At 33.8% G+C, this 13,157-nt stretch overlaps 2 protein-coding genes across 7 annotated transcripts; both read left to right on the top strand.

The window, feature by feature from the left end:
* Nucleotides 1–3,710: 3,710 nt before the first annotated feature.
* Nucleotides 3,711–8,944, top strand: LOC122291521 (phosphomethylpyrimidine synthase, chloroplastic). 6 transcript variants are annotated; one of them, XR_006236663.1, is made up of 7 exons: nucleotides 4,001–4,178; nucleotides 4,554–4,885; nucleotides 5,021–5,148; nucleotides 5,450–6,276; nucleotides 6,858–7,540; nucleotides 8,218–8,305; nucleotides 8,449–8,944. XR_006236663.1 is itself a non-coding variant. In XM_043099274.1 (6 exons), the coding sequence occupies exons 2-5, from the start codon at nucleotides 4,575–4,577 to the stop codon at nucleotides 7,536–7,538; spliced, it is 1,947 nt and encodes a 648-aa protein (XP_042955208.1). In that variant the 5' UTR covers nucleotides 3,711–3,865; nucleotides 4,554–4,574; the 3' UTR covers nucleotides 7,539–7,540; nucleotides 8,218–8,403. The 6 variants fall into 6 exon arrangements, 5 of the variants coding, with proteins under 5 accessions (XP_042955208.1, XP_042955210.1, XP_042955209.1 ...); XM_043099274.1 differs by lacking the exons at nucleotides 4,001–4,178; nucleotides 8,449–8,944 and adding an exon at nucleotides 3,711–3,865 and having other exon boundaries at nucleotides 8,218–8,403; XM_043099276.1 differs by lacking the exons at nucleotides 4,001–4,178; nucleotides 8,449–8,944 and adding an exon at nucleotides 3,735–3,840 and having other exon boundaries at nucleotides 8,218–8,403.
* Nucleotides 8,945–10,757: 1,813 nt separating this feature from the next.
* LOC122292973 (josephin-like protein) lies at nucleotides 10,758–12,725 on the top strand. The gene is made up of 2 exons (XM_043101562.1): nucleotides 10,758–11,085; nucleotides 11,578–12,725. The coding sequence occupies exons 1-2, from the start codon at nucleotides 11,002–11,004 to the stop codon at nucleotides 12,040–12,042; spliced, it is 549 nt and encodes a 182-aa protein (XP_042957496.1). The 5' UTR covers nucleotides 10,758–11,001; the 3' UTR covers nucleotides 12,043–12,725.
* The last annotated feature ends 432 nt before the right edge of the window (nucleotides 12,726–13,157 follow it).

Genomic DNA, 13,157 nt, shown 5'->3' with positions numbered 1-13,157 from the left:
TTACGTATCACATCAAGTTATATCAGTTTATGAGTTTACTTTTGTATAGATTTTTTGTGATTGTGGGGTTTATTATATTTATAAAAAAAAAAAACTGAAGTACAGATTTTTTTATTTTTGTAAGCTGATGTGATAGACTTCCAATCAGTTGGATGTTTGATGTGTCAATAAACACGCTTGTAAATAAATTTACTTATTCCTAACCCATCATTTCTGTTCAATTTGTAACTTCTTTGCTATCTTCATAAACAAAGAGAATCTAGATTATTTGTTTTTGATATTTTTGGTAGCAGACCAAAATATCAGTGTTGCTTTTGAAAGCAACCGGATCCCTTTCGTCCTTTTGTTACGAGAAGATGACAAGATCTCCTAACCTGGAAATATGCTTTTATTATTTGGGACCACATTTTTATTGTGATGGTATTTGAGAGATTTATTTCATAATATGTGGTGTTCCATGTTAAAAAAGTTCTAATCCATGCAAAATGCTTGGTAGCCACTCCTTAAATTGGCAGCATCATTATAATTGGCGAGAATGTGATTGGCAATGAGGGAATATCGGATCTTGTTCCTTTCCTAAGAAGAAACGACAGGTAAGAACGTATTCACATCTTTACTCTCTTGAGCAAAAAATTCGTTCAAATTCAAGAAAGTTGACCCAACATTATTTGAAATAATTCGTTTAAATAATTTTATTTTTCGTGATTTTGTCGAGGTCCCTTTAAATGCGTGATTAATATTTGCGTGATTAATATTTAAAGCTGACCCAACACTATATATGCTTGGTTAGCATTAATAGTTTAAGAAGAAGATTTTTTTTTCTATTTTATTTGAAATGGATGTGACCCATTTAATGCAAAACAATGTGTGTAATGCTTTAATGACCAAAATATCAATGATTTTAAATAAATAAATAAATACTATACATTTTCAAATGAAGTAGAGAACATCTATCACCAAAGTGGTAGTTTAGTTAGTATGAGTTGGTATTTCATGACTTCAAGGTTAAGAGTTTGAGTTAAAACATAAGTTGAAATCACTTGTGGTATGAATCATAGGATGGACTTTGGACTAACTGGATACTTTGGGGGTATTGTGATGACAAGGTCGCCCTTAGAGCAGTAGCTATGGCTCAAACCGTATATTCTGTAGTAAGAATGAGCTCCTATGGTCACACTAGGGAGAGTTGCTACACTGGTTGCCTCTGCCTCCCTTTTTAAAAAAAAAAAGAAAAAGAAAAAAAAGAAATAGAGAACATCTTGTTCTTAAAAGTTAAATGTCTACAAATAATAAGTATTGTACAGTTGTAGGATGCCTAATTCATATATATAATTGAATAGTGCTGTTATAAAATTTCTATATTACGTGTCTATGTGACATAATTTGATTTTAAAAATAAATTTTAAAATTTGAATCTCACAAATCAAATTATTATCATTTAAGTGATGTCACGCTTTATATACAGACTTGATAATAAAATAATTCTATTTAATTACTTTAAACTCAAGAAATCCTTAATACCACTTGACATTAACTTTATAAGCTTGAAGAGAGACTTACCTAGATATTAATTAATAGAAATATCTACATATTACTCTTTTAAACTTTTGAGTTTTCTTCTCGTGGAGTTCAGTAATTTCGTTTATTTTCACAAAATTTTTTATTTCATCTTATTTAATCATTACAACTTTTTAAAATTTTTATATAAAATAAAATAAATAATTTAATTTTTTCAAATGTTAAAATAAAAATAATATTAGAAAAATATATTCTGATAATTTTTTATTTAATTTTTAATTTTTATTTCAACTCATCTCATCTTATATCATCTGTAAAAACAAACGAAAAGCAAATATAAAGATAACATTTTCATTACACTCTCAATGTGTTAAATTAATGTGTATTTCATTAATATCTATCGTCAAGAATCAAGATTATATAACTTTACCTTGGATGGTTAAAATTATAATGATCTGTTCTTTTAACTACACAAGTACATCAAGAGGTAATGAAAACTTCTCATCCCCGAGACAAGGCAGTACACCATGAAAAAATTTTAGAGGGTGGAAAAATATAGTTGCAAGCACAATGGTGTACTAATCTGTGCACCAATTTGATGTGATTGGTTAAAAAGTAGATTTTATTGAAAACAATGTTAATTTAAGTTTTAAGTATGAATGAATCAGTATTGGTACGCAGATTAGTGCGTAACTTTATTTGTATGTAGCAAAACTCTTAGAGGGTACTCTTTTTTGTCATTTAAGAGTGATTTTGAGAGCAGAGACAGTACAACTTTAAAAGATTAATATTTTATTAGATAATTATACAAAAATTTCTCTAATTATTGTGTCTAGGTGAGAAAAAAGCTGCGGTGTAAGAAAGCCTGTTTTTATTTATTTATTTATTTATTTTTAATTTACGGGATAGGTAGTTAAGTTTTAAAAATAAAAAAGAAAATACAAGAAAAAGTTATGTTATATATAATTATTTTTATATATTTATTATATACTCTACTAATATGATTGACTAAATTAAATATTTTAAATTAAAAAAATAATACGACCAATTATATTAATAAAATACACAAAGAATATAAAAAAATGACTATATATAAAATTGGATTGTTTTAAATTTGTTAGAAAAACATATATAGCAATTTAACGAAATTGATTTTTCCTCATTTGGCCTATTAGAGATTCAATTTAATTGCATAAAAATGGACGGAAAAAGGTGTCATATTTAATGTGCTTACCAATTTTACCATAAATGAAAAGAAAAATGCATTTAAGAGAGAGAAATACTTTTTGCAGTCGGCAGATGCAGTCGGCGTGCAGTCGGCTGTAAAAAAGTGAATTAATACGGGACCTACATGAAAAAAAAATTATTTTTTTAACTTTTTTTTATTCATGTAGGTTTCCCTGAATATAAAAAAAAAATTTTAAATTTTTTTTTATTCATTCCATATAACCGACTGCATGCCGATTATATTTACTGACTGTATGTAGCAAAGCCCTTTAAGAGACAAATGTGTTAAAAATCTAAATCAAGCAGTGAAAGAATACAGCTTTTACGGTTAACCCACCTGACCTCATCCTATTAATGCTATTTTCTTTTTAAAATTGAACAAGAAAATTCACTAAAATATCACCCGCTCTCATTTTCTATTTCAACTATCAAAAATTAAATTTACAGTTAATATTTTTAATTTATATAAATTTAGCCGTTAAGGTAAAAGACAAAATAAATATAAGAATTAAAAAGCTTCTCTAAAGTCTAATTTATAACATAAATTGAGATTTGTAATAACATAAACAAATTTTATAGTTTAAGGTTGTGTTTGGTTGTTGAACAAAACTTAATTTATCTTAAATTAATTATTGATGAAATCCACTACTTTTTCATTTTTTCATAAAAAAGTTAAATTCGTCTTAATGAGATTTATAAAATATTATTATTTACAACTCAACTTATCTCAACATCTAATCATAACTTAAAAAGTTAATTTTTTAAATAGAGAGTTATTCATTATTTTTTTAATTATTATTTTTTTATTATTTTTAATATGATATTAAATGATTAAAATTTATTTTTATATTTTATTAATCGAATGATTAAATAATAATTTAATATAATTAATAAATGGTAATTAAAAATGGTAAATAATATTTTTGAGTTCTAGTTATAAAAAGCTAGAATGAAAATCCGACGGGGGGGAAGTCACGCGAGCCTCGTCAGCAATCGCTTTTTTGGGTATCTTTTGGAAGTGTCCCGTACTTCCTATAAAAGCGCCAACGTAATCTTAGGCGTGTGAAGTTGTGATCTCAGAACTTCTCAGTCAGAGTGAGTGCTAAGAAGATAAGCCCAGGTGTCTGTATTAGGTTTCTCTCAATTTCCGATCTTCTTCTCCCGTAAATCTTTTGTTTCTATTGAGAACTCAAAATTTCCATGCATGTTTTCGTTTTGGAGGCACAATCACTTCGATTTATTGTTGTTGTTGTTTTTTTTTAATGAATGCTTATGTAGGTTGTTAATGTTCTTTTCGTTCTGTTTGGTTGGCATGAAAAAGAGGAAATATGAATGCAAAAAAAGATACCTTGTATTCAGCTCTAGAGAGTATATCTTTTTGTTATTTTCCTTCTCCAGCCAAACAGTGCCTGAGGCTCCAGTTTTTGCTGCAGGTGCTTTTTAAAAAATTATTAGGTATTTCGAGAATATAGATGCCGTATATTCTATACGATGTCACTGTTCACATAAACGTCAGTAATTACTAATTATCAGCGCCTTTTATGTTTTATTTTAGTCTTAAAAGTTAATTTTTTTTTTCATCGATTTACTGGATTTGCGGTTTTGTTAATATATACAGTAAGAATTAATCTTTGTGTGATCTCCCGGGGCAAACCCCTTGAAAAAAATTGGGACAAAAAAAGTATTTATAGAGAGACTTGCGTGCAAACTTGGGGCTTGTATCTAGCATTTCTTAGTAAATAATATTACTCGGATTTGTTGTGTATAGTTGCTTGTAAACTAATTGTAACATTTTATTACTTGAACAGTGTTCAGGTCGACCAATAGAGATGGCATCACTGCATGCTAGTTTGACGTCAGCTGTGTGCCAGAATGGAAGCCATGCTGCTTCGGCAAAGTACCCAAGTACTGCCTTCTTGCCAGGGTTTGATGTGGTTGGGCGGGTCTCGAGCGCATCTAAGAAGGAAACATTCGCTTTGTCTGTTAGCTCGAGCCCTAGTGCCACATTAACCTTTGATCCCCCAACAACCAATTCAGATAAGACCAAACAAAGGAAGCATACAGTTGATCCTGCTTCTCCTGATTTTCTGCCTCTTCCATCCTTTGAACAATGTTTTCCAAAGAGCACCAAAGAATACAAGTACATCTCTTGTTCTTCTTCCACTGTTATATGATTGATTATATCATTTTGATATGCTTGGTTTGACACCCACGTAAAATGCATTGAATCCGATGTATTTATTTGCAATGAACTGATGCATTATCTGCTATACAGGGAAGTTATTCATGAACAATCTGGTCATGTGCTCAAGGTTCCCTTTCGATGCGTCCACCTAGCTGGGGATGAGCCAAACTTTGACACTTACGACACCACCGGTCCTCAAAATTACAGCCCCCGCACTGGTATGCAAATTACATTCAAGTTTCACATATCTACCCTTGTTTGAGCCAAAGTTACCTGGAATCTGACCTTTTTATTTTGATGCTGATTGCTTTGAAGATGGTTTATTTTAGTGATAGTTTATTTTAGGTATTGGTCATGTATATGTTCTGTGTACTTGATTATGTCTATGATTATGAATAAAACTCCTGGGTTACCTGTAAAAAGCTCAATTGGTTTTTTCTTCAGTGTCTTTCTATTGTTTGGGCATTCATTATCGTATATTACTTGGCCAGTTTTGGATTGACGTCATTCTTTAAACAGGACTACCAAAACTGCGCAAAGACTGGGTTGACAAGCGGGAGAAATTAGGTGCTCCCAGATACACGCAAATGTACTATGCTAAGCAGGGAATTATAACTGAGGAAATGTTGTTCTGCGCCACTCGAGAGAAGCTTGACCCAGAATTTGTGCGGTCAGAGGTTGCTCGTGGGCGAGCAATCATACCTTCCAATAAGAAGCACTTGGAGCTGGAGCCAATGATAGTTGGAAGAAACTTTTTGGTCAAAGTGAATGCCAACATTGGAAATTCTGCTGTTGCTAGCTCTATCGAAGAAGAGGTTTATAAGGTCCAGTGGGCAACTATGTGGGGTGCAGACACTGTCATGGATCTCTCTACAGGTCGCCACATCCATGAGACACGCGAGTGGATCCTTCGTAACTCTGCTGTACCAGTAGGGACTGTACCTATCTATCAAGCACTTGAAAAAGTCAACGGAATTGCCGAAAACCTTACTTGGGAAGCTTTCAGAGACACCCTGATTGAACAAGCTGAGCAGGGTGTAGATTACTTCACTATTCATGCTGGGGTTCTGCTACGATACATCCCACTAACAGCGAAGCGAATGACAGGTATTGTTTCCCGCGGAGGATCCATTCATGCAAAGTGGTGCTTAGCTTACCATAAGGAGAATTTTGCATATGAGCACTGGGATGACATACTTGACATCTGTAATCAATATGATGTGGCCCTGTCAATCGGAGATGGGCTAAGACCTGGGTCCATTTATGATGCAAATGACACTGCTCAGTTTGCAGAGCTCTTGACTCAGGGAGAATTGACCCGAAGAGCATGGGAAAAGGATGTACAGGTAATAACATTTGAAACACTGTTAAAGAGGCCTATTGCCATATCAATGTGACAATTGGAGGAATTGACTGAACTTTAAGCTGTGTTTTTACTCTCAAGTGGTTTACATATATCTTCTGATCTTACTACTGTTGAAGTACTGTTCTTAAGTAGAAATAGGGTGTGTATTTTACAACATTTTGGATATCTGATTGTCATAAGATTTGGTGAACATAAGCTACTAGTGCATTTAATTAAGCTATTAATTGGGGTGGGGATAGTTATCACAGAAAAAAAAGGGTGGGGATAGTGTAGCACCGTGACTGGACCTACTCAGTTCAGTTGGCCATGGGGAATTAATTTATTTAGTTTATAGATTTTTAGTTGAATAAAGTTATTTATTCTCTCAACATAACAGATTACACGGTGAAATATAAAATGAAAACTAACTTTAGGGTACCAACATATTTAATATTGCACTGATCATACCTATAAAAAAAAATTTAATAATGCACTGATTATGAACAACTGCTGCTCTGTTTTCCTTTCAAGTTTTAGTTTGAGCAATCCAATATTATTACTCAACAATTTATGCATTTTCAGGTCATGAATGAAGGTCCTGGACATATTCCAATGCACAAGATTCCTGAAAACATGCAAAAACAGCTGGAATGGTGCAACGAAGCACCTTTCTACACTCTTGGCCCTTTAACTACTGACATCGCCCCTGGATATGATCACATCACCTCTGCAATTGGTGCTGCCAATATTGGGGCTCTGGGCACTGCTCTTCTGTGTTATGTAACTCCAAAAGAACACCTTGGGTTGCCAAACCGGGATGATGTGAAGGCTGGAGTTATAGCATATAAGATAGCTGCTCATGCAGCTGATTTAGCCAAAGGTCACCCACATGCTCAAGCCTGGGATGATGCATTAAGCAAGGCGAGATTTGAGTTCCGGTGGATGGACCAATTTGCTTTGTCATTGGACCCCATGACTGCTATGTCCTTCCATGACGAAACCCTGCCAGCAGAAGGTGCTAAGGTAGCCCATTTTTGTTCCATGTGCGGACCTAAATTCTGCTCTATGAAAATAACAGAGGATGTGAGGAAGTATGCTGAGGAGCATGGCTATGGAAGTGCTGAGGAAGCTGTGCAGCGTGGGATGGATGCTATGAGTGCTGAGTTTCTGGCTGCTAAGAAAACTGTCAGTGGAGAACAACATGGTGAAATAGGTGGAGAAATATACTTGCCAGCAAGTTCCTTGAGTTCCTCAGAGGGTTGAAGGTCAGTATGTTTAGATTTTCTCTTTTCTTCCCCTCCCCCACCCCCACCCCCCGCTTTAGTTCTCATGAAATGCCTTCCTGGAGCTTTGTTTTTTCCCAATTAGGATCTACAGAGTTGAATTTGAAAATATTGATCCAAAAGTTGCAGCCTCCTGATTTCAAAAAACAAGGAAGAAATCTAGTAAATACATATGGACAAAGTTTTTTAAATTTATTATCTGGCAGCAAAATTGTGAATGCTTGGCATGCCATCTGCTTCAAGGGGACATCAAGCCCCCTCTCATGTGATAGGCGCTGCTGAGTATGACAAGTCACTTCCCTTATGGCAGGGTGCATCTAGAGCATAATGTTAATTTTTCCTGATGCCAGAAACAAGGAGGGCAATATATGCCACTGTATCAGTTTAGTTTTGAACCAGCAAAGTCAGGCCATTTGTGTTCGGTAAACATAATTTAAATGTGATTTATTTGAAGTGATTCACATATGATGGATGCTTGTATGCCTTCCAACACTTGACATATCGGATTAACATTTCTTTTTTGCATTCTAAATGCAACTATGAGATAATCAGGATGAATGATATCAGATGCTTTGTCTAAATTTTCTGACAAAGCATTTCTAGGTTATTTTTCCTCTTATGTTAGAATGGAAAAAAACCTCACAGCATGTATTTTGCAGGATCAAACGTACGAGGATAATCGGTTTGGAAATCTTGGAGACATGGTGCATGATTGGCGTATCAAGAACACTCTTGGAAAGTTGTGAAGTTTAGTTTGTTATACTTTAAGACATTTCTATCTTTATTCTGTCTGTTTCATGTGCTTCCTCAGTAATAAAAATGCTTTAGCACCATGTTTTATTTCATCTTCATTTTCTTTTACTGGTGAATTGACATAAGAGATGCACCAGGGGTGCCTGAATCTGCTTAAGCTCTAGCTAAAACATGGCTAGGATGTCACGCAGGTCAGGCTGAGACAGTCCCTTTGAACCTGAACAGGATAATGCCTGCGTAGGGAGCGTGCATTTTCTTTTTGCCTGTTTTTTTTTTCTGTGCTTGCACAGGTGGGGAGCTTCTATCCATGGTTCGGGATTCCTGATCCATGTGAGGCAGATTCAATCTCATTGCCAGGCTGATATAAGTCGTGGGGCTGGGAAGTAGCTGAAACTGGCTTCCATGTTTCTTCTATGCTCCATCATAAGAGTATGAGGAAACGGTCATAAAAAGCGGATTTTAACGCATGTTATGGAGTTTTTCACACCCTATGGGTAGTATCTATTTATTAATATGATGTGAGACGACTAAAATACCTATTGCTTCACATTAAAAAGAAAAAAAGATAAGTTCTTGATAGGGAAAATTATAAACTTACAATTACTCTCTATGAAAAAATCCATTTAGCGAACATTTTTTTTTTTATTACAGAACTGCTAGATACAAGCAGTTAGCGTACCAAATCGCGTACGAAGATTATGCGGAGATGTTTACTTTTTTTAATTTGAAAAAAAATCAAACAGAAAAAGCAAAAGATGAAAATTAAAAAGAGAGACTTGAAGTCTTCGTCTTCGTCTCCACTTTGCTGTCCATTTTCACCTTGTCTTTCTTAAATTGCCTTCTGCCCTCTAGGCGAGTCCAGCCCCCTATCCTGCGTACCACAAACTACCGGCCAACTCCTCCAATTCCATTTATTTGATTGTTTACTCTTTTTTATCTTTGTTTATTATTAATCTTGGTTGAAATTTACTTCCAAGTGAAATTTATGGCCACGTTCTCTCGCCTTCTCTTATCTTCTTTCTTTAACTTCGTCTTTCTTCTTTTGGGGTTTAAGATTATAGTCAAAACTAGGAAAGAAAAAAAAAAGGTTCTCATATTTGGTGGTGGTTGAGATGATTATGCTTTCTTCTTGTTTTTTTCTTGTTATACAATAACGCATTATTTTGGAAAAATAATTAGTGGGATGTAGTTGGTAGACCTGAATTAGCCCTTGCACAAGCAGCAGAATGGGAGGCCAAGGTATTGGAAGTGCTTGAAGAATCATGTTCGATAGGTGTAGTGAATCTATGCAGACTGGAGTAGAAAGAACGCTCGACGGTCTTGTCTCTTATGCACAATTATATCTTTGTTTTAAACTCAGCTTCTGCATCGATTTTCATCCGACAAAATGCACTGTTTCATTTAGTCCACGTCAACATTGGTGCGTGATTCGGTCCGCTTTTGGCCTGCAAGAAGACTTTTTCATTTTTTTAACACACCTAGCACATTGTTGATGTGGAAGTTTTTTATGGTAATTATGTGAAAAAATGATTGGTCTTTTAATTTTTTTTTAAACTATAATAGGTCTTATCATAAGTGGTGTGTTGCACACCAGCTTCTTTGTAGAAAAACTATGTTGTAATTACATTTGGTTGATTTAAAAGGAATTGAAAACTAGTTATAAAATAGTTGTAGGTATAATATTACCCGAGAGATAATCTGTGTTAGTGTGGTGCATCAACTTCTCAATCGGTACAACCTTTGATCCCAAGAAGTTTTCTTTGTACATTTCAAGCAAAAACTTGAAACCTCGTGTTGTCATTTGGCTTTCACTTTCTCATGTGCTTAAGATAACGTCCCGGTGAGAAAGTTCTCTCACATGCATCGAAGCAAAGGTCCTGTAAATTGAATCCAATTGACGTTCTCCTCCTTTGCGAAAATTTAAATGAAAAGAGATAATATAATATTAAATATTTACAGAAAATTTATGTTATTAAGAAACTATATAAATAATATTAAATAATGTAGAATTATATTTTATAAATTGGATCATCTATATTCTTTTTCTATTTTTATCCTTTTTTTTTTCTCTAAATATTTGTATCCTATTCCTATCTGTTATGCAAGAACAGTGGAATTATTTTGGCATGCTTTCGTGTTTGGAGGAAAATGTTAAATATAATTAAAAACTATTTATAAAAAACTTAAGTTATTAGACTGAAAATTATGAAATTTAAATTTTAAATTTTTTTAAAAAATTAATAAAAAAAATTTATAAATAAAAATATAAATAAAATTGTGAATATACGAAGCATTTCAACTTTTGGGTTGATGTATTATCTATAAATTATTAATATTTATTATTTTAAAAAATAATATAAGAATTATCGAAAAATATTGCATCAATCCAATCCAATGATAAAAATGAAAACAACACTCATACGAGTCGATGATTATTCATAATATGCAAAGTTCAAACTTTTGGAAACCTGTAACAATAAAGAATTGGAAGTGCAAAAAAGCACCAGACGTAGCATCTCCCGCGGCCACGTTGCAGAAAAATAAAATCGTTAAAACATCCATTTCTGAAAGGAATTACGGCCTGAGGTTGGGTTTCGGGTTTCTAAGAGAGTAAAGCTGAAAACCCTAGAATTTATCTTCCTTTTGTAGCACATAAGACTCGCAGTCTGTAAGAATTGGAGAAATTGAAGATGGCTTCCGGGAATACGCAAATATATCATGAGCGGCAAAGATTACAGTTCTGCCTTTTACACACGCTCAACAATCTCTTTCAGGTACCTTTTCCTAAACCCATTACTTCTTACAAAGGTTTGTTCGGTTGGTGAGAAAATTTCTTGCCATCTAATTTCTTAAGCCTTCATTTTTCTAGTTATTAAGAACAAAAAAAAAAAAAACCTTCATTTTTTCCCCTTATTTCTGGGTTTTTGCCTATTCTTATGATCAATAAAATTTCGTTTACCGATAAAAAAAAACCTTCATTTTCTAATTTCTCTTGTTTGAAACCCATGTTAATGGAACTCGCTCTTCTCCACTCTATTATGCCCAGAACGACCCTTTTTTTTTTTTTTTTTTTTGACATCCCAGAACGACCATTCTGGTTCAGGAAAAGGGTTGTTTAAATGGGATTTTTTTTCCCTCTGCTTTTCAGCAGACGAACATAACTTCGCATGTGATCCTTTTTTCGAGATGAAGTGTATAAAATATTTGTTTAATTTGATCTCCTACTGGGTTCGTTAATCATATAAAATCATCACGTTTTGAAACAGCAAAAGGACGCGTTTACTCGAGCTAGCTTGAATGAAATTGCTGAGAAACTTGTTCTTGATGAGCCGAACAAGGTGACCTGGACGCCAATATCCGCGCTCTTTAAGCCTCATCATAATACCATTACGGGAAACTATGACATAAATGTCCTAATTGCAGCCTTGGAAGGGAAAGGGAAGAGTGTAATCTGGCATGATCGACGTAATGGAGCGTCTATGATTAATCTCGATGCATCCGAGGAAACTCAGATGGGTATTGTACTCAATGTGTCGGTTAGAAAGTTTGGTGGGATTTGGAAAGGTAGGCATTGGGTTGCGTTGAAAAAGATTAATGGTGTTTGGTGTAATTTGGACAGTGATCTTGTTGCTCCTGAGACTTTTAAAGATACTGAAGAAGTTAGAGGATTCCTAGATTACATCATTGATAATGGTGGGGAGGTTTTGCTTGTCATGAATGAGAAACAGTGAGCTTTGTTTGCTTGGTATGAAATTCTCTTATAGAACTTCTGAATGTGTGTATAACATGTACATGTACGAAACGAGACTTAGAGGCAATTTACAAACAAATTTAGTTTCATTTGTTTTGCATTGGTTTCAATCAATACTCAAGTCTTATTATCTTTCGAAGGCTGGACTTCTTGATAATATGGGAGAAGTCAGTTTTTGAGGGGTTTGTTGCTAGCAAGTTTTGTTATGGGAGCTGTCAGGATGGTCTAGCAGGTGGTGATTGAAGGATATTCGTAGTTTTTTCAGTTAATTCTTTGTTCCTGAAGGACTTCTGAACACGGTTGAAATTCAGAAGTTGCTGGTAAATAAACATTTGGTGGAACAAGAGAACTAGGAAATATTGAGCAAGACTCTGTGACGGTGTGAATAATATATTATTTTCTGGGTTAAAATCCTAACAGCCTCGAGTATGAATGGAAAATGATATCTCACACTTGGCAGTCCTTCTGATTACATATAATAAGTGGAGACATCTGAAAGCTGAAGATGGAAGGAATTTGATTGCGCTTCTTTCAAGCTTTGCTGGATAGATCTGTGGTCTGCTAACCTGTCCTGTACTGGTTTGTGCTGTATAGAAGAACAAGTGATATTGCATCTAAAAGTAATTTTTAATCTGTTTAGCTTAGGCTGCATTTGGATATTAAGTTGAGCTGAGTTCTTTATGAATAGTAATGAATTGAGTTGGTGAAGTGAGTTACATAGGGCCCATTTAAGATGAGTTTAGATGTTAAGATGAGTTTAGAGATATTTATGGAAAATTAAAAAAAGTTGTGGGTCCCACATATAAAGAGGTGTTGAGTTGAAAATGTTGTAGATTCCACATGGAAAGAGATTTTGAGTTAAGATGAGTTTAATAATTTGAGAGTCGGGTATTTGGATGTTAGTTTAAAATTAGACTAGGTTCTGCTTGACCACTAAGAATTCTCAGATGAGAAGTTTGAGTTTTAAGATTAAATATTAAAATATTATATTTTAATATTATTATTGTATTGAGATTTGAAAAAGTTAAGAAAAAGTTAAATTGTTTATTATATTTTGTATGGGGATTTGAAAAAGTTGTAATGATGAGATGAGAA

This window comes from Carya illinoinensis, chromosome 13, assembly GCF_018687715.1.
Source record: "Carya illinoinensis cultivar Pawnee chromosome 13, C.illinoinensisPawnee_v1, whole genome shotgun sequence".
Classification (NCBI taxonomy): domain Eukaryota; kingdom Viridiplantae; phylum Streptophyta; class Magnoliopsida; order Fagales; family Juglandaceae; genus Carya; species Carya illinoinensis.
Note: the sequence above shows the minus strand (reverse complement) of the source record. Positions and strands in the feature narration are given on the sequence as shown.